General features: G+C 44.4%; 1 protein-coding gene across 1 annotated transcript in view; it reads left to right on the plus strand.

Moving 5' to 3' along the window:
* EFEMP2 (EGF containing fibulin extracellular matrix protein 2) overlaps positions 1 to 25780 on the plus strand; it is a 67794-nt gene that overhangs the window by 28539 nt on the left and 13475 nt on the right. The window contains exons 5-8 of the mRNA XM_075836881.1: positions 5155 to 5277; positions 5890 to 6006; positions 14927 to 15046; positions 16098 to 16217. Of these exons, the coding sequence (XP_075692996.1) occupies positions 5155 to 5277; positions 5890 to 6006; positions 14927 to 15046; positions 16098 to 16217 (480 nt within the window). The remainder of the gene's footprint in view (positions 1 to 5154; positions 5278 to 5889; positions 6007 to 14926; positions 15047 to 16097; positions 16218 to 25780) is intronic.

The raw sequence follows: 25780 nt of genomic DNA on the forward strand, positions 1-25780 counted from the left end.
GCGCTATATACAGGGGGGCTGTATGGTGCTATATACAGGGGGCTGTATGGTTCTATATACAGGGGGGCTGTATGGTGCTATATACAGGTGGGCTGTATGGCGCTATATACAGGGGGCTGTGTGTTACTATATACAGGGGGGCTGTATGTTACTATATACAGGGGGGCTGTATGTTACTATATACAGGGGGGCTGTATGACGCTATCTACAGGGGGGCTGTATGGCACTATATACAGGGAGGGGGCTGTATGGCGCTACCTACAGGGGAACTGTATGGAGCTATATACAGGGAGGGGGCTGTATGACACTATCTACAGGGGGGCTGTATGGCGCTTTCTAGAGGGGGGCTGTATGGTGCTTTATACAGGGCAGGGGCTGTATGGCGCTATCTACAAGGGGGCTGTATGGTGCTATCTACAGGGGGCGCTGTGTGGTGGAATCTACAGGGAGGCACTATCTACAAGGGGGGTTGTATGGCACCCAGGGGAGGGGGGGCCCAGTCAAAATTTGCTATGGGGCCCAGTGTTTCCTAGTTATGCCCCTGTGTCCTGGGTCGCCTTTGCGGGGTTCCTCATCACCGGATGATGAGGAGGACAAGATGTATGGGGCGAATTCCTCTTCTCCCTCACTGGCGGAATCAGTGTCAGAGGCCAGGAGGGCGTATGCCTCCTCTGCTGAATAGACCCTTTGGGATGATTGGGACATTTTTATTAGGGGGGTGTGTAGTACTTGAACGCGTGTAACACTGACTTTATTTTTACACAGGGGATTGTGTGTGTTGTGCTTTTACATGTGTATTTGAAAATTGCTGAATAAAAAAAAAAAGAGAAGAAAGAGTAGAAGTTTTTAAAAAAAAGTATAAAAAATTTACTGAACAAACTTCAGTAACAAAAAATGATGGCAATATAAAACTGTAAAGAATTTCCTGACTACCTGACACTAGCTAAAATTTTGTGACGTTGAATCTGCTAAAAAAAAAATGTAGTATAAAAACTACTGCAGTAAATTTAGGCTAAAACTATAAAACTACGCTATGTAAAATTTAGTGAAGATCTTCAGTAAAAAAAAACTGAATGTCCGTCACTAACTGATGCTAAATCTGTAATGCTATATATTAGTGGTAAAAAAAACTGTAGTATAAAAATTATACTGCCGTAAATTTAGACTAAAACTATAAAACTACGCTATGTAAGATTTAGTGAACGAACTTCAGTAAAAAAGCTGAATGTCCATCACTAAATGATGCTATATCTGTAAAGCTATATATTAGTGCTAAAACAAATGTGGTATAAAAAGTATACGCCAGTAAATTTAGACAAACTATAAAGCTATGCTATGTAAAATTTAGTGAACAAACTTCAGTAAAAAAACTGAATGTCCGTCACTAGCTGGCGCTAAATCTGTAATGCTATATATTAGTGCTAGAAAAACTGTAGTATAAAAATTATACTGCAGTAAATTTCGACTAAGACTATAAAGCTACAGTAACCTCGGACACTAAATTAACACTGTATTTTAGAAAAAAACTGTACTATAAGAAATATACTACAGTAAATTGACACTAACTTTAGAAAAATTGTATAGCTAAAACGACCTAAAATGCGATGTAATTTTGTTTTATTATAAAACGCACGCTAACCTATACGTCCGCTACCCTAACGCCCTACCAATGCAGGTACTAGCTACCCCTAAACTACCGCTACCCTAATGCCCTACCTATGCAGGTACTAGCTACCCCTAAACTACCGCTACCCTAACGCCCTACCAATGCAGGTACTAGCTACCCCTAAACTACCGCTACCCTAACGCCCTACCTATGCAGGTACTAGCTACCCCTAAACTACCGCTACCCTAACGTCCTACCTATGCAGGTACTAGCTACCCCTAAACTACCGCTACCCTAATGCCCTAGCAATGCAGGTACTAGCTACCCCTAAACTACCGCTACCCTAATGCCCTACCTATGCAGGTACTAGCTACCCCTAAACTACCGCTACCCTAACGCCCTACCAATGCAGGTACTAGCTACCCCTAAACTACCGCTACCCTAACGCCCTACCTATGCAGGTACTATCTACCCCTAAACTACCGCTACCCTAACGGCCTACCTATGCAGGTACTAGCTACACCTAAACTACCGCTACCCTAACGCCCTACCAATGCAGGTACTAGCTACCCCTAAACTACCGCTACCCTAACGCCCTACCTATGCAGGTACTATCTACCCCTAAACTACCGCTACCCTAACGGCCTACCTATGCAGGTACTAGCTACACCTAAACTACCGCTACCCTAACGTCATACTTATGCAGGTACTAGCTACACCGAACTACATTTTATTTAACTTTTTGTTAAACTTTTTTTACAGTTTTATATATAAAAAAAGGAACAAAATACCCTGCGTCAACAAATTACCACTGAGGCTGATTATACAGGGTGGGCCATTTATATGGATACACCTAAATAAATAGGAATGGTTGGTGATATTAACTTCCTGTTTGTGGCACATTAGTATATGGGAGGGGGGAAACTTTTCAAGCTGGGTGTTGACCATGGCGGCCATTTTGAAGTCGGCCATTTTGTATCCAACTTTCGTTTTTTCAATGGGAAGAGGGTCATGTGACACATCAAACTTATTGAGAATTTCACAAGAAAAACAATGGTGTGCTTGGTTTTAACGTTAGGCGCTGGCAGAAAAATGAAGAAAAAACAAAGGCCCAAAAAAAACCTGCATCAATAAATTACCACTGAGGCTGATTATGGACTCAGTGGCCCGCACTCAATGGTGCAGTAAAAACAGGCCCAAAATAAAAATACTGTGCCAAAAAATTAGCACAAATGCCGCTCAGTGATGGTGGTCATTGATCAGCACTCAGAGGCTGCAAGGCACACACAGAGATGGTGCTGGCAGAAAAATAAAATAACAAAACCTGCGTCAAAAATAAATTACAACAGATGCTAATCAGTGATGGCGGGGATGGTGCAAAACTGTAAAAAAAAAAAAAGAAGTCCTGTGCCAAAAATTGCTGATCAGTGATGGTCACTGATCAGCGGCTGCAGGACATACACGGGGAGGGCCACGCGGAATTGGGGGGCTGGAACAGGGACTGGTAAAGGGAAATTCAGGAATCACTAGTGCTGCTAAAAAAAAAACAGCAGTACCGTTGATGATCCCAGTGAGTAATCACACAGCAGGATGCAGAAGAGGACGAACGCAGCACAGAAGGCCTCAGCAAGGGTAAGTCTTCGGTTCACAGACCTTCACACCAGCTCTGCTCACCGTTCCTAACCGGAATGAGGTGGGCACAGCAGGTGCAGGGTGTTTGAAACGCCCGCCATGTCTATGATTGGTCGGTCAATGCAGACCGACCAATGGTAGCGATCATGGGGGGGGGGTGGCACCATCACTACTGCCTTACAAGTACATGGCAGGGATTGGTGCCGTCCTAGACACCAGTCCCCACCGTATCCTGTGCCCTGCGGCACAGTGATAGGTAATACGCGCAAAAAGCCGCGATTGGCCGGTCTGAACTGACTGACCAATCGCAGCGATCGCTGATGTGGGGGGGGGGGGTGCGCCACCCCCCTGGGCCACGTGTCAAGATGGCCTGCTGTCAGGCACTTAACGCAGCAACATACCCATACGTTGGATTGCGTTAAGAACCTAACGACAACGACGTACCCATACATTGGATGTCGTTAAGGGGTTAATCCTTTACGCAAAGTAAATAAAAAGGAATATGAGGCTGTTCAAAAAAATAGCAGTGCCAGTATTTTTCTTTAAAAACTCAAAAATGCAATATATAAACTGAAAAAAGGTTTCAGATTTCACATTACTGAACTAATATTTAGTGGAATAACCATTGTCTCTGAGAACTGCTTGACATCTGTGTTACATGGAGTCAAACAACTTCTGGCACCTCTGAACAGGTATTCCAGGCCAGTGAGATTGGACGACATTCATAAACCGTATTTTTGATGTCACCCCACAAGTTCTCTATGGGATTGAGGTCGGGGGATTGGGCTGGCCACTCCATTAACTCAATATTGTTTGTCTGTAACCAAAATGTTGTTCGTTTACTGGAGTGTTTTGGGTCATTTTCGTGTTAAAACATCCATGTCATGGGCATTTTTTCGTCGGCATAGGGCTACATGATCTCCTCAAGTATTTTGATATATTCAAACAGATCCATGATCCCTTATATGCGAGAAATAGGCCCAACACCATGGTATGAAAAACATCACTATATCATGCACCACCATTATTTACTGTCTTCACAGTGTACAGTGGCTTGAATTCAGTGCTCGGGGGTTGACTGACATACTGTCTGCGGCCACTAGACCCAAAAAGAACAGTTTTGCTTTCATCAGTCTACAAAATGTTCTGCCATTTCTCTTTGTCTTTGGACCAGTCAATGTATTCCTTCACAAATTTTAACCTATTCAGGTCATGTCTTTTTCAACATCGGGACTTGGCTGGTAACTTGGCTTCACTGAATCGTCTTCTGATTGTAGCAGTACTCACTGGTAACTTCACATCTTCTTTGATCTTTCTGGAGGTGATCATTGGCTGACCCTTTGCCATTTTGGCTATTCTTCGATCCATTCTAACAGTAGTTCCCCGCTTCCTTCCGCGTCTTTCACGTTTTGGTCGCCACTTCAAGGCATTTGGGATAATTTTAGCTGAGCAGCCTATCATTTGCTGCACTTCTTTATATGTTTTTCCCTCTCCAATCAACTTTTTAATCAAAGTAGATTTTTCATCAGAAAAATGTCTGGAATGACCTATTTTCACCAGTATTTCAGAAGGAAATGCACTTTAACCAACATGTGCAAGATTTCTCACCCTCCTACCTTAAATAAAGGCCAAAATGTACACCTGTTCTTCCACAGAATGAATGACTTCACCAATTTAACTCCTCACTGCTATTATTTTGAACGAGTCCCTTTCAATTAATGATTTGATTACTCAGATTGAGCGGAATGCCTGTCCTAATTGTTGGCTCTGTTTTTTTCCTACTACTTACAAGTAAATTATTTGCTATGTAGAAATATCACTTCTACCAAAAACATTGATTTATCAGGTTGGACTGCATATAGTGGCATCACCACAAGATGTGATGGTGACAGTACTCTTGTTTCTGTTTTTCCCAGATATAAATGAATGTGAATATGAAATGGACGACTGTCTTCCCAGCCAAGAGTGTGTAAATATACCAGGCGGATTCCATTGTAAGTGTCCAGATGGCTACAGAAAGATTGGAAATGAATGTGTAGGTAAGACAACTTAGTATACTTAGTATACTAGTATATCCCTATATGTAATTCTGTGCCCTTGCTTTTATTTCTTTATATTTCCAATAGGCTCCAATAAACAAATTCCCCTTATGAAAACATTTGCTTTTGACTTCCTTCCACCACATCACATATGCATATATTCCCATATTTTCCCTAAATGTTTTTGGAAATGACATCAGCTTATTGTGGCTTTCTCAAATTTTTCTTTATTTACCATAACCATTTGAAGAACACATTTGGCAAAGAAATGACAAGGTCTCAACATTTCAGCTGCAACTGAAGTACTGATGTGTGCTCCCAGGGCTCAGTGTTTTTTCTCCCACATATCAATCCCTATCTAAGTATGAATTGGAAGATTTGTAGTTCACAGAACTCTACAATTGAAACCAGATTTTCCGTTTTAGGTGATTTGTAGGGCTACAAATGCAGCAATATCTGGCTAAACACCAAACATAAAGCCTTAAATGTCTTCATATTACAAAACTTGGGGAAACATATCCTGTTCCTGTATTAATATAAAATACTTCTGTCTTTTCTTCTACTGCTCCAAGCATACTGATAATTATTACTTATTCTCCTGTATTATTCCAGACATTGACGAATGTCGTTATAGATACTGTCAGCATCGCTGTGTTAATTCTCCTGGATCATTCACCTGTCAGTGTGAGCCGGGATTCCAGCTGGCTTCCAACAACCGCTCATGTGTGGGTAAGGACCATAGCAGAGGATTCTGGATCTTTGTAGGACTAAAAGAAAAAAAATAATACAATATTACATAGTTACATAGTTTGTACGGTTGAAAAACAACACATGTCTATCAAGTTCAACCAAGGGATGGGAAAAGGGAAGGTAAAAATTTCTACACAATATTTTTTTGTTCTAGGAAATTATCTAAGCCTTTTTTAAAGCCATCCACTGTCCCTGCTGTGACCAGCTACTGCTGTAGACTATTCCATAGATTCACAGTTCTCACAGTAAAGAAGGCTTGTCGCCTCTGCAGGTTGAACCTTTTTTTCACCAGACGGAGGGAGTGCCCCCTTGTTTTTTGAGGGGGTTTTACATGGAACAGGATTTCACCATATTTTTTGTATGTGCCATTCATATATTTATATAAGTTAATCATGTCCCCCCTTAGTGGTCTTTTTTCAAGGCAAAATAGGTTTAATTCTTTTAATCTTTCCTCATAACTTAGATTCTCCATGCCCCTAATTAGCTTAGTTGCTCTTCTTTGTATTTTTTCTAACTCCAGGGCATCCTTTCTATGAACTGGAGCCCAGAACTGAACTGCACATTCTAGATGAGGCCTCACTAATGCTTTGTAAAGTGGTAATGCTATATATCTGGCCCGCGAGTCCATGCCTCTTTTAATACATGACAATATCTTGCTGGCCTTTGAAGTAGCTGATTGACATTGCATGCTGTTATTTCGTTTATGATCTACAAATACACCCAGATCCTTCTCAACAAGTGACTCCCCCAGTGTAGCTCCCCCTAGGACATATGATGCATGCAGGTTGTTCGTACCCAGGTGCATAACTTTACATTTATCTACATTAAACTTCATTTGCCAAGTGGATGCCCAAACACTCAGATTGTTTATATCCGCTTGCAATTCACGAACATCTTCCACAGACTGAACATTACTACATAGCTTGGTGTCATCTGCAAAAATATAAATAGTGCTATTAATCCCATCCTCTATCATTTACCACAACTCTCTGGATACGGTCCTTGAGCCAATTCTCAATCCAATTACAAACTATATTTTCTAAACCTATAGTCCTTAATTTACCCATTAGACGTCTATGAGGGATAGTGACAAATGCCTTTACAAAGTCCAAAAACACTATATCCACAGCGGCCCCTCTGTCTAGGCTTCTGCTCACCCCTTCATAAAAAACAAATCAGGTTGGTTTGACAACTTCTGTCCTTAGTAAAACTGTGCTGGCTGTCACTTATAATACTATTTTTTTTTGTCACATACTCCTGTATATAGTCCCTTAATAACCCCTCAAACATTTTCCCCACGATGGACGTTAAGCTTACTGCTCTATAATTACCCGGGGAAAACCTAGATCCCTTTTTGAAAATAGGCACCACATTTGCCCTGCACCAGTCCCTTGGCACTATATCAGTCACTAGAGAATCTCTAAATATTATGAAGAGGGGGACAGAAATAACTGAACTAAGCTCTTTAAGAACTCTAGGGTGTAACCCCTCTGGTCCTGGGGCTTTGTGTATATATTTTTGTGTATATATTTATTTTTATTTAACTTAGCTTGGACCATATCTACATTCAGCAAGTTCAGTATATCAACTGATATATTAACAGCACTTGCATCGGCTACATAAGCTGCTCTTTCTTCTGTTGTATATACAGAGCTAAAGAACCCATTTAATAACTCTGCCTTCTCTTGATTCCCTGTGACCAACTTTCCAGCACCACTATCTAGGGGTCCTACATGTTCAGAACTTGGCTTTTTTGCATTTACATACTTGAAGAATTTTTGGGGATTTGTTTTACTATCCTTGGCCACCTGACTTTCATTTTGTATTTTTGCTGATTTTATTACCTTTATACAGATTTTATTAAGCTTTTTATAATTACCAAAGGCTAAAGCTGTACCCCCAGATTAGTTTTTTTCAAATGCCCTTTTTTTGTCATTTATTGCCCTTTTTACAGAAGGTGTAAGCCATGTGGGGTTTTTATTTTAGTGGTTTATACTTGTTACCTATAGGAATAAATTTTGCACTATAATTACCCAAAGTAGATTTTAAGATCTCCCATTTAGAATTTGTACCATTATTTGACATTAGTTCTTTCCAGTCTATGTCCTGAATTGCAGCCCTCATCCTGGGGAAATTGCCTTCTTAAAATTAAGTGTTTTTGCCCTCCCAGCCTGTGTTTGTTTTTTACAGTATATGTAAAATATAACTATATTATGATCACTGTTACTGAGGTTTTCACGAACATTGACATTCCCAACAAGCTCTGCATTATTAGAAATGACCAGATCCAACAGAGCTTCACCTCTAGTCGGGTCTTCCACAAACTGGCCTATAAAATTTTCCTGCAACAGGTTGAGGAAATTTCTCCCCTTTGCAGTTGAAGCCGAACCATGACACCAATTAATATCCCGGTAATTAAAATCTCCCATTATCACTACAGTACCCGCCTGTGCAGCACGCTCCATTTGTTTAGTGAGCAGATATTCCATCTCCTCAGTTATATTGGGGGGTCTATAGATTACACCAAAAGTAATTTGTTCAGTGTTTACCTCCCTTTGTAATTACACCCACAAGGTTTCAACCTCCTCACAATCTTCACCCTCTAATGTCTCTTTCACACTCGCCTTCATATCACTTCTCACATACAGACATACACCACCGCCTTTCCTATTTGTCCTGTCTTTCCGAAATAGTGTAAAACCCTGTAGATTTACAGCCCAGTCATGTGAAGAGTCTAGCCATGTTTCAGCAACACCAACTATATCTATATTTTCCTCCAGTACCAAGGCCTCTAGCTCCCCCATTTTGCTTGCTAGACTTCTGGCATTTGTGAACATACATTTAAACTTGCCTTTAAATTTTTCACTTTCAGTAACCGAAATGTGATTTGACATTATTTGGGCATTTTTGTTTTCATTGCAGTTTTGTAACAAAAGGATCTCCTTATCCTGTTATGTAGTCCTCTCCCCACAATCTATTTCTCCCCCCACCAATTTAGTCTGACCCCTCTCTAACCTAACTACCCCTTTATTTTCTACATTGACCTCCCTCCTCAGCCCTAGTTTAAATACTCCGTCAACCCAGCTAGAATTCTCTCCCCCAGCACAGTGGACCCCCTTCCATTTAGGTGCAAATCATCTGCAGAATACCGTTTGTACCCCAATGAAAAGTCATCCCAGTGCTCTAGGAACCCAAAGCCTTCTCCTCTACACCAAAACTTAAGCCATGCATTTAACTCTCTGAGCTCCCGCTGTCTTTCCTGTGATGCGCATGGCACAGGCAGTATTCCTAAGAATACTACCTTGGAGGTCCTTCCCTTCAGCTTGTAGCCTAGTTCTTTCAAATTATTCTTTAAGGCTCCTCCACCTACCATGTATTCTATAGTTGGTACCTACATGGACCACGACAACTGGATCATCACCAGCCCCTCGAAGTAATTTATCCACCCGTTCCACCACATGCCGAACCCTGGCACCAGGGAGACAGCAAACCATTCGGTTGAGCTGGTGTTGGCGACAAATTATTCTATCCGTCTTCCTGATTATAGAATCCCCTACAACTACTAATTGTCATTTCTGAGACCAACACCCTCGCGTCATCACCCAACTAGTGTAACAGTGTACAGAACGTGCTATCAGCCACTTGACCTACAGGCCGCACAAGCGCATGCGCCGGATATCTATTAGTCTGCGGCACTGGGAGATAGTTTCTCCCCAGTGTGGGCTCTCGCGACGGAACATCGTAATCCCACGGTGTCAGCCGATGATGTTCCGAGAGCTCGCAGTGGAGAGGCGATAACTAAACCAAACCTGGTTGTGGCTGTCCATCTCCCGACGTGAACGCACAGTGTCACTTGCAGTGCCGGCCAACCATAGGATCGGGCACTCACAGTTTAAAGCAGGCGGTTATAGCCCTTTGAGCTCAGTGTGCTGCAGTTTGTCCCAAGTCTGACTTGGCTGTTCAGACTACGGATAAGTTACTGCTAGAGTGTCTTGTGTTGTTGTTGAATGGCCACTGATTTTAAATTAGTTGTTGGTGTTGGTAACACGGAAGCTAGGGAGGCTATATAAATATCTGTTTAAATAATAATTATTTAGCACTTGGTAGCCCAATTAAAGGAGGTTGCAATACAGCCCAGTCTCGCTTCCATACCCATTACTTTCCTACTGACAGTACTTAGTTAATACAAGTTGGCAAAATTTAATTGTGATGAATGGGATTTGTTAATTTCTCAATAAAATAGAGTTCAATAGGTGAATTCACAAAGTGGACATTCCATCATTAAATTTCCTTTCCCATAGGTAATATATGCTGACTTTTGCCGGTATTTTATTTTATCTTCTAATAAAGCACGTACTTGCCCCGACTTTTCCCTTTTTTCCCCATCCCAATTCATTTAAAAAAACAAAAACATGTATATTAAAAGTTTTTTTCTAAATGTCATCTTTAAAGTGTGTATAAAAGCATAGATACAAAAAAAAAAAAAAAAGTGTACAAAAAATATACCCCTAACTCTTTGCTGCACAGGACACACTGGTACGTCCTGTACTGCAGTGGTTTAAGGCACCGGGAAGTACTGGTGCATCCTGGCTAACAAAGGACAAGGTGACAGAACTGTGCCATCAATTGTTTGACAGTTGATCTGCGATCACTGTGATTGGTCATTTACGACAGACTGACCAATCACCGCTGGGTGTCTGCTGTATATTACGGCCGACACCCCGCTGTATAAGCCAAGATAGGATCTAGGCTCTGATCCGGGCAATTAACCCCTTTTGATCGCTGCATCTAGGTGGTTTCTAGCCTGTCGGAACCCCTGATGGTTGCCATGGCCGCGGGTGTCAGCTATTTGTTGCAGCTGACATCCTGCTCTAATGGCCAGGACCGGAGCTAGGCTCCAATCCGGCCGATTAACCCCTTAGATGCAGCGATCAAAAGCGATCGCTGCCTCTAGGTGGTTAGGTTGCACCCTATGGTTGCTAATGGCAACCATTGGCACCCGCAGGCCTCCTAGTAAGGAAGCCTATTAGGCCCTGCCAGGAGGAGAAGCCTCTAATACACTGATCTATGCAGGTAGTGCAGTGTATTAGAATAGCGATCAGAGCTTCATGCCTTCAAGTCCCCAATTGGGACAAAAAAAAGTTAAAAAAAGTTGTTCAAAATGTTGTAGAAAAGTAAAAAAAAATAAAAGTTTCACGCTAAAAAAACAATCACAGCCTTTTTTCCCATTATAAGACTTTTATTATAGGGAAAAACGGAAAACATTAAAAAAGTACACACATGTGGTATCACCGCGTCCGTAACGACCCGAACTATAAAAATATCATGCTAGTTTACTGCACGGTTAAAAAGTAAATCTAAAAACTACCAGAAACGCTGTTTTTTGGTCACTACCCCTCCCAAAACAGAATTAAAAAGTGATCAAAAAGTTGCATGCACACCAAAATGACACAATAAAAAAGCCCTCCCACAGCTTTTTTTGACGGAAAAATAAAAAAGTAGCGGCTCTCAGAATATGGCGACACAAAATAAATTATTAGAAACAAAAGTGATTTTATTGCGCAAAGCATAAAAAAATATATACATTTGGTATCACCGTAATTGTCATGTGTAGCGCATGGTGAACGCCATAAAAAATGAATAAATAACATTATGAGAATTGTTGGTTTTTGGTCAACTTGCTTGCTAGAAAATGAAATAAAAAGTGATCAAAAAAATCGCATGTACCCCAAAATGGTATCAATTAAATCTACAGATTGTCCTGCAACAAATAAGCCCTCACACCGCTCCGGTAGCGAAAAAATAACAAAGTTCTGGCTCTCAGAATATGGAGATGCAGAATGTGCAGAGTGTTCCAAAAGCCGATAAGATTTTTTATTTAACAGTACGACACAGGCCACACATATGCGGATTATTATTTATTTACCGCATTATTATACCCTCTTGTTATGCACTGATGTACTCCACACAGCTTACATATGTCCCCACATCATAAACTGAAATACTAGCAAAACCCCAAACAGAACTGCCACTAGGCAAAATCTGCGCTCCAAAAGCCAAACGCCACTCCTTCCCCTCTGAGCCCTGCAGTGTGCCCAAACAGCCGTTTACTTCCACATATATGGCATCGCCATACCCGGGAGAACCCGCTTAACAGTTTGAGGTATTTGTCTTCAGTGGCACAAACTGACATATTGTGCACTAAAATCGCATATACCTCGCATATAATCGCAATTTTCACTTTGCACGATACACTGAGCGTTCATTTCTAATAAAAGAAAAACAGTGGGGTCAAAATGCTCACTACAGCCCTTAAAAATGCCTTGAGGGGTGCAGTTTCTAAAATGGGGGTCACTACTTGCGGGTTTGTTTTACTATTTGACCCCAGAGACCTTCAATTGTGGGCCAATGCTGCGAAAATCACCAAAATAGGCCTCACATGCGCCTTTGCTCTTTCACTCCTAAGCCCTGTCATATGTCCAGGCAAATGATAAATGCCTTGAGGGATGTAGATTACAAAATGGGGTCACTTCTCAGGGTTTTTTACACTCTACTCTGGTACCTAAGGGAGCTCTGCAAATGCGACATGGCGCCTGTACACCAGTCCAGCAAAATCTGCGCTCTCAAAGCCAAATGGCGCTCCTTTCATTTTGAGCTCTGCCATGTGCCCAAACAGCAGTTTAGGGCCACACATGGATTGGGTATTGCCGTACTCGGGAGAAATTGGATGACAATTTGTGTGTTGTTTTTTCTCCTATTACCCCTTGTGAAAATTGGGCGCAAAACGACATATTTTTGTCAACATTTTTTTGGGCCATTTTCACTTCCTAATTCTAATACACTCTATGAAACACCTGTGGGATCAAAATGCTCACTACACCCCTAGAGGAATGCCCTGAGGGGTATAATTTCCTAAATGGAGTAACTTCTCAGGGATTTCTACTGTACTAGAACCTCAAGGGGCTCTGCAAATGCAACATGGCGCCCAAAAAACAATCAAGCAAAATCTGCATGCCAAGTAGCACTACTGCCATTCTGAGCCCTGCCGTGTGTCCAAACAGCAGTTTATTACCCTATATGGGGTATTGCCGTACTTGGGAGAAATTGCTTTACAATTGTTGGGGTGCCTTTTCTCCTTTATTCCTTGTGAAAAAGAAGAAACTTCAACATTTTAGTGGAAAGAATGTAGAATTTCATTTTCACTGCCTAATTCCAATAAATTCATCAAAAAAACTGTGTGGTCAAAATGCTCACTATAGCACTAAATAAATTCCATGAGAGGTGTACTTTCCCAAATGGAGTCACTTTTGCGGGGTTTGCACTGTTTTGGCCCCTCGGGGGCTTTGCAAATGTGACATGGCACCGCAGACCATTCCAGCAAAACTTGAGCTCCAAAAGTCAAATGTCACTCTGTCCATTCTAAGTCCTGACGTGTGTCCCAACAGCAGTTTATTACAACATATATAGTATTGCTGTGCTCAGAAGAGTTTGCTTTACAAATGTTGGGGTGCTTTTTCTCCTTTGTCTATTGTGAAAATGAAAAAATATGAGCTAAAACTACATTTTATTACAAAAAATTTAGATTTTCAATTTCACAGCATAATTCCAATAAATTCTGCAAAAAACATGGGTCAAAATGTTAACTATACCCCTAGAAATATTCCTTGAGGGGTGTGGTTTGCAAAATGGGGTCACTTTTGGGGGGTTTCATCTGTTTTGGTCCCTCCAGGGTGTTAAAAACACGACATGGCACTGAAAACTATTCCAGCAAAATTTGCGCTCCAAAATCCAAATAGTGCTCTTTCCCTTGTGAGCCCTGCCATGTGTCCAAACAGCAATTTATTACCACATATGGGACATTTCAGTAATTGGGAGAAGATGCTTTACAAATGTTGTGGTGCTCTTTCTCATTTATTCCCTGTAAAAATTAAAAATGTCTATGTTATTTCAGAAATTATTTTCCAATAAGTTTACTAGAAAAAAACTGTGGGGTTAAAATTCTAACTATACCCCTAGATACATTTCTAGAGGGGTGTTTCCACTGTTTTGGCACCACAAGAGCTCTTCAAACCTGACACGGTGCCTAAAATATACTCTAAAAAAAAAGGAGGCCCCAAAATCCTCTAGGTGCTTCTTTGCTTCTGAGGCCTGTGTTTTAGTCCATTAGCACATTAAGGCCACATGTGGGATATTTCTAAAAACTGCAGAATCTGGGCAATAAATATTGAGTTCCATTTCTCTTGTAAAACCTTCTGTGCTAAAGAAAGAAATGTATTTCCAATGAATTTTGGCAAAAAAAAAATTACATTGTAAATTTCACCTCTACTTTGCTTTAATTCCTGTGAAACGATTAAAGGGTTAAGAAACTTTCTGAATGATGTTTTGAATACTTTGAGGGTCTACTTTTTAAAATGGAGTGATTTATGGGGAATTTTTAACATATAAGGCCCTAAAAGCCACTTCAGAACTGAACTGGTCTCTGAAAAAATAGTCTTTTGAAATTTTCTTCAAAATCTGGGAAATTGCTGCTAAGTTCGAAGCCTTGTAACGTCCTAGAAAAATAAAAAGACTTTTAAAAAACGATGCCAATAAAGGAGACATATGGGAACTGTTAACTAGGGTTTGCACTTGACTTAATGATATTGAAGAGCAGCTGAGAAAGATAATACAGCTTAGGAGGGTACTGTTAGAGGAATGTTGTGAAATCCTGCAGATAATGGTGGGAATTCTAAAATGACAAATTAAGATATTGTTAACTGGGAATCCAGAAAGCGTATTTTTAACCATTTATTTATACAGGACAGAATCATAAGAGCTGTTTAATAAGAACATGTTACCTCCATTATTGGAATATACAGTAATATGCTAATACCATGTAATATATTTCTATCACATACAGATGTCAACGAGTGTTCTATGGGCGCACCATGCCAACAGCGCTGCTATAACACCTATGGCACCTTTCTCTGCCGCTGTAATCAGGGCTTTGAGTTGGACAATGATGGGTATACCTGCAATGGTGAGTGATACAGACTTATGTGATTGTATTTATAGGCATTCTCACCCTCAAATTCTTTATTAGATTTTTTTTTTTAACTGATAATGTTCAAATACCTTTGCTATATATTATATATACCTATGCCTTACATCAGTGTATCCCATCCAGTGGATCGGGAGCCATATGTGGCTTTCAGGTCCCTGCATGTGACTCCTCAGCTGTTGGCAGCTCCAGATTGTATTGTGCACTAGTGTAACCAAGGAATACTTAATAACAGGGTCAAAACCATATTACTGGAAGTTAACACTAGAGTAGGAGGAGACATATCAATTGGTCATATTTTGAGTAGGCTTTTCCTCTCTGAATATTCAGTGTGTATCAACACATGTATTTGAAAGTGGCTCACAACTTACAAAAGTTTAGGGACATCTGCCTTACATAGATCTCCTATGTACTAAAAAAACATAGGTAATAAAATATATAATAAATATATACCAACCATATTGGTGAAATCTTCTGACATTTAAAGCAGAACCCTGTTATAACCTTTACTATTTTATACTATCTACACAAAAGGTGCGTTTTGATCCTCTTGAATTTCATGCCTGCTCCTCGTGGATCCTCTCCTGTCCGGCCTTGTAAAAAAAAATTATAATTTGGCAGCTTCATTTACATGCCCACAGCTGATTGCCTAGCTACAGTGAATGTGATTGGTCCATGCCCGGTCAATAAGTCATTAATGCTAGTAGTGGGAATCACATTCAAAGTTTGTGTGTGGTATTGCAACTTAGTCCCATTCACTTCTATGGAGCAAAACGGCAATACCAGACACAACCCATGGACTGGTGTGGTGCGGTTTCTGGAGGAATGCCCCTCCCCCATTGCTTCAGTTACTTTCCACAATTCGTATACATGCTGGCATTTTGTAAGAAAATGAAACTGATAGTACAGCTGATTTTTTTTCGCAATGCTTCTCACAATGTTACGAATTGGTTTGATTGTCTCATTTTTATTTGTAAAAACTATATTCTGTTTTACATTGCTAATGAATAATAATAATATTGTTCACTAGACATAGATGAGTGCAGTTACTCCAGCTATTTGTGCCAGTATCAATGTGTGAACGAGCCTGGGCGCTACTCCTGCATTTGCCCAGATGGATACCAGTTGTTGGGCACTCGTCTATGTCAAGGTAAGGCCAGTCATTGTAGCATTTACTTTGAAAATACATGTGGGGCTTTGCAAATGCATAACATTTTTGTGTATGCCTCATGATGAGCATTTTTAATTGTCAAAAAATTGGAAGGTCATATGGTGAGGACAACTTTACATTATTGGTCACCTTTACTGATGGGAAGACAATGACATGACTAATAGTAATGGGTTTGATAATAAATATATGAACAGTTATGTTTCAAAGCTCTGACCAGTTTGTCTAATTTTAAATCAGAGATTTTAACATGATTGCACTTATTACCACTGTGTTTTGGATGGTGCTCTCTCAGGGTATGTTCACACGATGAGAGGCATTTACGTGTGAAAAGACAGACTGTTTACAGCTGCCTCGTTTCACACGTAAATGCTTCTCCTCGTATTTTGTGAGGCGTCTGAGACGCTCGTAAATCTTGAGCTGTGCTTCATTGAGTTCAATGAAGAACAGCTCAAATTACGTGGCAAAGAAGTGTCCTGTACTTCTTTGCCGAGGCAGTGAAGTTACGCGTCGTCGTTTGACAGCTGTCAAACAACGACGCGTAAATTACAGGTCGTCTGCACAATACGTCGGCAAACCCATACAAATGAATGGGCAGATGTTTGCCGACGTATTGCAGCCCTATTTTCAGCCGTAAAACGAGGAATAATATGCCTCGTTTACGTCTGAAAATAGGTCGTGTGAACCCAGCCTAAAGGGTTTCATAAAGTTCTTAGTAGAGAATGGTTATAGGCATAAGGGCAGGCGCTCAATACTTTGGCTCGGTTTCATGTTATTATAGCAGCTTCTTGTGTAAAGAGCTTAAATAAAAGGCTAGTCTTCCTTTTTATAATGTTTATTTTTAATTGTTTACTTTTTAAGTGGACCATTCAGATCCCGCCAACCTTCTCATGTGTATGGGGCAGCCACACTGGTGGATGTTGGATTTTAACATGCCTGATCCTCTGTTCCACCAGGAAATAAGTGCTGCCAGAAGTGTGTGGCAGTGGACATGCACTTTTGGCTGATCCGAGCATACATGTATTGGGGTATTGGGGGAGAGATAGATGTCACCTAAACAAATGTTGCAAAGTGTGTATAGGCTGAACATGTCTGTCACGAAGGGTCTGTGGACCCACTGGGCCGTACCTCCTTGGTGGTAAGGCAGCTGGCCAACAAGGCGTAGGTGAATTTCTATAGTTTCTATAGGTACCTGTGGCAGCTCAGGCAACAGCAGGGCAGGCTCGGCTAGGACTAGGCAGCAGGTAGACATCAGGCGAGGTGAAGCAGGTCAGACGTGGGATACAGCACGACACGACTTTGGCACAGCACAGTGCTCGAGCGCGATAGTATGGAATGCTAGGAACAGGTAGAGGTACAGTGGACAGGAACACACTAGAAGGCCATCACATAGACAAACTTAAGGAACATCAACAAAGCTCAGGCATAGAAGCAGGGGGCTGGACCCCTCTTATAGTCCAGGGTACTCACAGGTCAAAGTACATCATTAGGTCCGGTGCGTGCGCTGCCCCTTTAAGAGCGGGCACGAGCGCGCGCTCGCACCCTACGTGATCCGGCTGAGGTGAGTGGACGCGAGCGCTGGCGTCTCCTGAGGAGGAGGCTGGAGCCAGCGCTTGCCGACTCGTGGCTGCGGCTGTCAGGGGGAGGTTGGAGCTGATGGCCCGCAGCAACGGACATTACAGTATCCCCCCTCTTATGCCCCCTCTTCTTGGAGCCAGAGCGAGAGAGAAATTTTTTCAGAAGACAAGGAGCATTGAGATTCTCCTCTGGCTCCCAGGACATCTCTTCAGGACCAAACCCTCTCCAATCCACCAAATAAAAAGTTTTTCCTCTCACTCTCTTGGTGTCCAAGATCTCCTTGACCTCAAAGATGTCCAAAGGGCCGCTGGAGGCAACCGCAGGGCTGGGGGTCTTGGAATAGCAGTTCAGAATCACCGGTTTCAGGAGGGAGACATGGAAGGAGTTGGGAATCCTGAGGGTAGGAGGCATCCGAAGATTGTAGGCGACAGGGTTGATCTGCTGCAGGATCTCGAATGGTCCGAGGAACCTGGGAGCAAATTTGCAAGACGGCACCCTCAGTCAGATATTCCTGGAAGACAGCCAGACCCTTGTGCCAGGGAGAAATTGAGGAGGTTCTCTTCTCCTTGTGTCAGCCTTCCGTTTCATGCAGTCGACTGACATTAGGATGGAGGATCGAGTCTGCTGCCAGATCTGCAGGAAGTCTCTAAACGTGGAGTCAGCCGCTGGTACCTCGGAAGTATCGGGCATCGGGAGAGGAATTCGTGGGTGCTGGCCGTAGACAATGCAGAACGATGTATTCCTTGTGGACTCACTGGTGTGATTATTATATGAGAACTCAGCCCACGGAAGCAGCTGCACCCAGTTATCATGCTGCTTGGAGATGAAGTGGCGTAGGTAGTTCTCCAAAATCTGGTTGATCCTCTCGACCTGACCATTAGACTGATGCTGGTAGGCTGAGGAAAAGTCCAACTTCATGCCGAGGAGTCCACAGAGGGCTCTCCAGAACTTTGAGGTAAACTGAACCCCCCAATCAGACACAATATGCTGCGGCAGGCCGTGCAGGCGGAAGATGTGTTGGATGAATAGCTGGGCCAACTGAGGAGCAGAAGAAAGACCGGTCAGAGGAAATAAGTGGGCCATCTTCAAAAATCGGTTCATCACCACCCAGACAGCACTGCATACAACAGAGAGAGGCAGGTCCATGATAAAGTCCATAGCTATATGCTGCCAGGGAGCATTGGGCACAGGCAATGTCTGGAGCAGACCAGCAGGTCTGGAGTAGGCAGCCTTGTTGGCTGCACATATAGAAAAGGCAGAAACAAAGTCCATAATATCCTTGGGCAGCGTGGGCCACCAGAAATGACGAGCAATCAAATCCCAGATCTTATGTACCCCCGCGTGATCTGCCAGTCTAGAGGAGTGTCCCTAGTGGAGGATTCTTCCACGATCAGCCAGGCACACAAAAGTCCTCCCTGGAGGAATGTCCCAAACTTGCAGGGGATCGACAGAGACAATGCAAGACGGATCAATAATGTTCTGTGGACTCTCTCTGGTGTCTTCCGTCTCGAAAGACCTGGACAAGGCATCTGCCCTCACATTCTTGTCGGCCGGGCGATAATGAAGCTCAAACTGGAACCTTGTAAAGAACAGTGACGACCTGGCCTGACGAGGGTTCAGCCGTTGGACCGTCTGGAGGTAGGTCAGATTCTTGTGGTCTGTAAAAATTAAGATCGGATGAGCTGCGCCCTTTAGTAGATGTCTCCACTCTTCCAGGGCCAATTTGATGGCCCGTAACTCCCGATCCCCAATCGAGTAGTTGCGTTCTGCGGAAGAGAAGAGCTTGGAAAAATATCCACATACCCTTGACTTGCCCTTGGGACCTCTCTGGAACAGGAGTGCACCAGCACCGACAGAGGATGCGTCCACCTCCAACGAGAACTGCAGAGAGACATCCGGATGATGGAGGATAGAGGCTGACGTGAAGGCACTCTTCAGGCTATTGAATGCGGACTCTGCCTCGGGAGTCCACACCTTGGCGTTCATAATCTTCTTAGTAAGGTTAGAGATGGGAGAAGTCAGTAAGGAGAAGTTTGGAATAAACTGCCTATAAAAATTAGCGAATCCCAAAAAGCACAGTATGGCCCTCAAGCCTTGAGGACGTGGCCATTCCAGAACAGACTTTATCTTCTCAGGATCCATCTCGAGACCTCGATTCTAGACGATGAAGCCCAGGAAGGGCAGAGCATCTTTGTCAAACACGCACTTCTCCAACTTGGCGTACAGACCATTCTCCCTTAACCGCAGCAGGACTTGACGGACATGTCTCTGGTGCGTCATAGGATCTGGAGAAAAAAATCAAGATGTCATCAAGGTAGACTACAACACAAACATAGAGGAGGTCACGGAAAATGTCATTCACAAACTCCTGGTGGAAGAATGCGGGAGCATTACACAGGCCGAAGGGCATTACTAGATACTCCTAGTGTCCATCACGGGTGTTAAATGACGTCTTCCATTCATCACCCTGGCGAATCCGGACTAGGTTGTAAGCCCAACGCAGGTCTAGTTTAGAAAAAATGTTGGCACCACGTATGTGATCAAACAGTTCAGAGATCAGTGGCAACGGATATTTATTCTTCACCGTGATCTGGTTGAGACCACGGTAGTCGATGCAAGGACGAAGAGAGCCATCTTTCTTTTTGACAAAGAAGAAGTCAGCTCCTGCCGGGGAGGAAGACTTTCGTATGAAGCCTCTCTCCAAGTTCTTTTTCACATAGACGGACATGGACATAGTCTCTGGCAAGGAGAGAGGATATACCCTACCATGGAGAAGGGATGCACCAGGAATCAGTTCGATAGGGCAGTCATACGCCCGATTTGGAGGCAATGTCTCCGCCTCCCTCTTGCTGAAGACGTCCGAAAATGCAGCATAATGCAGCAACGACCTTGACACTCAGGACCCCACTGGAGAACCTCTCCAGAATTCCAGTCCAGGACTGAGGCATGCAGTCAGAGCCAAGGCAGGCCCAGGAACACAGGGTTAACAACTTTGGATAGCACATAGAAAGGCAGAAGTTTGGAGTGAAGGGCTCCCACTTGGAGCTTCAGTGGCTTGGTCATAGCTATAACTGGGTCTGGCAGAGTTAGTCCATTCACTGAGGCAACTGTCAACGGGCTCTCCAGAGGGGTGGTGGGCAATTGCAGAAGGTCCACCAGGTGTCTGCGGATAAAATTAGCAGCGGAACAAGAGTCCAGATACGCAGAGACCTGATGCGTTCTCTCACCGGACACTATGGTCACAGGTATGGACAATTTAGACGGAAGTCCATCTTTACCTAAGGTCGTCACTCCTAGCAACCCTCGGTTTTCGGATCTTTGGGGACACAGGCGCACAAGATGGCCACTGAGGCCGCAATAAAGACGGAGTCCAGATGTGCGTCTGCGTTGTCTCTCCTGGGTAGATAACTTACACTGGTCCATTATTATCGACTCCTTAGGAGGATTGACATCTGAGGACAGCAGGGGTTGCTGCAAGGTAGGAGCCAGACTGGGAAGGACTCCCTCCCGTCGAACCTCTTGGAGGCGTTCTCGAATCCGTATATCAATCCGGGCAGAGAGAAGGATGAGGTCATCCAGGGTAGACAGTAGATCCCGGGCGGCAAGTTCGTCCTTAATTCTAGAAGATAGTCCATGCCAGAATGCAGACACCAGAGCCTCATTGTTCCATAACAGTTATCCCGCCAGGGTGCAGAAGTGGATGGCGTACTCACTCACGGAGGTGTCTCCTTGGCGCAGGTTAATCAAAGAGGACGCTGCAGGTGAGACCTGTCCAGGCTCCTCAAACACCATGCGAAAAGTCCGGAGGAAGGCTTGGAAGTCACGGGTCTCCGGTCCTTGTCTCTCCGAGATAGGGTTCGCCCATGCAAGAGCCTTGCCAGTGAGGAGAGAGATGATAAAAGCGACCCTGGTGCCATCAGACGAAAATGTCCTAGCATACAGGCTGAAGTAGATCTGGCATTGATTAAGAAATCCACGACAGGTACTTGCTTCTCCATCATAGCGGTCAGGAAGTAGCAAAGAAACACGCGGGTCAATACTGCCAAGAGGTATAGTCTAAGGATCAACATTGCCAGGAGCTGTAGTAGGGGGTACAGCAGCTTGTGCCTCCTGCCGACGTGCAAGAATCTTCAACGCCTGGAGGAGCTGGTCCTGTTGAGACCGGAGGTCTAGCATATCCGCTCGCATCTCTTGAGACGCCGTCATGGTCTTGAATCGACCAGCGGGGTCCATGGCCTGAGCGTACTGTCACGAAGGGTCTGTGGACCCACTGGGCCGTACCGTCTTGGCGGTAAGGCAGCTGCCCAACAGGGCGCAGGTGAATGTCTATAGTTCGTATAGGTACCTGCGGCAGCTCAGACAGCAGCAGAGCAGGCTCAGCTAGGACTAGGCAGCAGGTAGACGTCAGGCGAGGTGAAGAAGGTCAGACGTGGGATACAGCACGACACGACTTTGGCACAGCACAGTGATCGAAAACGATAGTATGGAATGCTAGGAACAGGAACAGGTACAGGAAACTGGAACACACTAGGAGGCCATCACATAGAGAAACTTAGGAAACATCAACAACGCTCAGGCATAGAAGCAGGGGGCTGGGTACTCACGGGTCAAAGTTCATCATTAGGTCCGATGCGCGTGCTGCCCCTTTAAGAGCAGGTACGAGCGTGCGCGCACACACTACGGGATCCGGCTGAGGTGAGTGGATGCGAGCGCTGGCATCTCCTGAGGAGGAGGCTGGGGCCAGCGCTTGCCGACTCGTGGCTGCGGCTGTCAGGGGGAGGTTGGAGCTGACGGCCCACAGCCACGGACATTACAATGTCTAATAACGCTAAAATAAGAGATTTGGGAAATAATGCTCAATTTGCTTTCTTCTCTGGAGCCAAGACAAATTTGGTGACAGATACATAGAACTTTTCTGGAAAAATTTTTCTCCGTCTTCTGTGTGTGTTCATCCGTAAATTTCTACAGAAAAGTTTTATCTTTTTATTAATTGAAGACACTATCTTTGTTTTGTCTAGTGAGGCAAAACTGCCATGTTTGGACTTGTCTTCTGATTTTTATCAAATACTCCCAGCCTTCTAGATGCAACATGATTCCTATCAGTATGATACCTGCTGCCCACTCCATAGACAAAATACTGGCAGGGCTGCAATAGGGTCATTACAAGTGGTATTGCAGTCAGGGGCCCCTGTACAAAAAGGGCCTCACCTGTTGCCCAGTAGCCATCCCACAGGACCTGCATAATTACTCTTATATTAGTTGGGCAGGTCTTATTTAATAGATAAAAGAATGTCCAAGATGGAGGATGATATAGAAAATAACCTAAGGGGCCCTGACCATTTGTCTGTATGGGGCCTAGATACTTCTGATGACAGCCCTGAATAATTGCATAAGATAAAACAGCTTTTTATATGTTTCTCTCTCTTTCATGTTGGTGAGGATCGTGATGGGAATTAACTGGTTAGAGACATGGTCAGAGAAATGTTCAACTTATGCTTCTGGAATGGGGGGAGGAGGACTTAGATTTATTGGTGTGTTAAATTTGCTGAACTGTAGTGTTGTGCCGGCAGAAAGATCACAGGACGCATTGCCCGTTGCTATGGGAACTGCGATCTCTTACAGATAGTATGGCGCCCTCGGTTGAAATGGAGACAGCTAAGGAGCTACGGCGGCCTCTGGAGGTTGAAAAAGCGAAAGTATCTATGTTTTATGTGCTGGTATGTCTCAGCAGCAGGGAGGGTGATCAGGGCTGGCCTTAGGGGTGTGCAACCTGTGCCATTGCACAGAGTGCATCCCTCCAGCAGGTGGAAGGGGGCGCTGCGCAGGCTCCTTTCCCCTTGTTTCAGAAGCGCCCAGGCCCGGCGACTAGCTGTAGCAGCCATAGCGGCGACACCGGGCATGAGGGCGCCAGTGCCGCCCTTCGGGATGGGCCCGCCATAGCCGTCGGTGCTGCTAGCAGCCACTGCACCTGCTATAGCGGTAGCGATGCCACTATTTCAGAGCAGGGAGGTATCTCCCTCCTCTTCTACCTACTAGTGTCACTGTAGCTCCCTGAAGGAGCGGAATCCCTGTGTGGCCGGGGATTCTGCTCCTGGACAGAGCGCTTGATGTCTCTGTCTATATATGGACAGTGACATTGTAATGACGGGGTAGGGAGACGGACAAGTGAGCCCTAATCTACCCGCAACCCAGTTCCTGCCTTCTTGCACGGCCCGTCCTAGGCGATGGCGTACAACTGGGCGATGGTCCCTACACTCAATATGTGCACGACAGACACCACAAGACAGGGTACACAGAAGAGAGGGAAGTGGGGCAGTTGCCCACGGCAACACCGTGAGCAACAGGAGTAGTGAACGAGCCGAGTCAAACCAGGAGAGTACGTGGTAACAAAAGCAGAGCAGAAGAATAGTAGTCAATCAAGCCAGGGTCAATATGGAGCAGGTCAATAGAAATTACAGGAACGGCAGAGCCAGGAACCAGAGAGAATCACAGGCAAAGGACAAGCAGCAAATGAAGCTATACATAGACCAAGGTCGGGAGCTAGAACCGTCTGGCCAGGCTGTGATAGGTTCTCCCACTCCTAAGCCTACCAGCCTGAGTGGTAGCAGATCGAGTCACTCTAACAGCCCTAGGCACAGATGGAGGCTGATTAACCACGGGCGTCAACACAGAAGCTGTGTCAGGCAAATCCTTTACAGACATCAGGGGCAACTCCTGAAGCGGAATCCCCGTCCACAGAGTTGCCCCTGATGTCACTGTCCATATTTGGACAGAGACATCAAGCGGAGCGCTCCAGGAGCGGAATCCCTGGCCACAGGGGGATTACGCTCCTTCAGGGAGCTACAATGGTGCTATCTACAGGAAGGGGGTGCTACCTACAAGGGGGCTGTGTGGCACTACCTACAAGGGGGCTATGTGGCACTACCTACAAGGGAGCAGTGTGGCACTACCAACAAGTGAGCTGTGTGGAGTGGCACTTCTTACAGGGTGCTGTGTGGCACTACCTACAAGGGGGCTGTGTGGCACTATCTACAGGAGGCTGTGTGGCACTATCTACAGGGGGCTGTGTGACACTACCTACAAGGGGGCTGTGTGGCACTACCTGCAAGGGGACTGTATGGCACTACCTACAAGGGTGCAGTGTGGCACTACCTACAAGGGGGCTGTGGGGAGTGGCACTACTTACAGGGTGCTGTGTGGCACTACCTACAAAGGGGCTGTGTGGCACTACATACAGGGTGCAGTGTAGCACTATCTACAGGGGGCTGTGTGGCACTACCTACAAGGGGGCTGTGTGGCACTACCTACAAGGGGGCTGTGTGGCACTACCTACAAGGGGGCTCTGTGGCACTACCTACAGGAGGCTGTGTGGCCCTACCTATAGGGGGCTGTGTGGCCCTAACTATAGGGGGCTGTGTGGCACTACCTATCGGTGGCTGTGTGGCACTATCTACAAGGGGAATCTGTGAGTGTCGGGCTGATGGTCATTTTACTGTGAGTGGGGGGCTGATGGGCATTTTACTGTGAGTGGGGGCTGATGGTTATTTTACTGTGACTGGGGGGCTGATAGTCTTCAAGTGGTTTCCACCTCTGACCTCCAATTAAAATTAATAGAAGGCAGAAAATAACTGCCGCGCTCGTTTGGTGCTTTTTTGCCTGCGTCTTTTGCATTAGCTTCAACGGCTTAAAAAAAATGCAAAAAAGATTAAACAACGCTGTCAATTCAAAATCTGCTTTAAAGTTCCTGGCGCAAAGATCCCGTCGTGGAGCAGCTCAGTTCGTCATGGGAACGGGGCCTAGGTGTGTAAGACTTTTTTTTGTTTGGGGGCACTGACTACAATCGGGAGGTTGGGGGCTGTATGGCACGATCTACAAGAGGGAGGTGGGGGATGTATGGCACGGTCTACAAGGAGGAGGTGGGGGATTATGGCACTGTCTACAGGGGGGCACTATCTACAAGGGGGGCT

The sequence above is a fragment of the Rhinoderma darwinii genome, chromosome 9 (assembly GCF_050947455.1).
Source record: "Rhinoderma darwinii isolate aRhiDar2 chromosome 9, aRhiDar2.hap1, whole genome shotgun sequence".
Classification (NCBI taxonomy): Eukaryota; Metazoa; Chordata; class Amphibia; order Anura; family Rhinodermatidae; genus Rhinoderma; species Rhinoderma darwinii.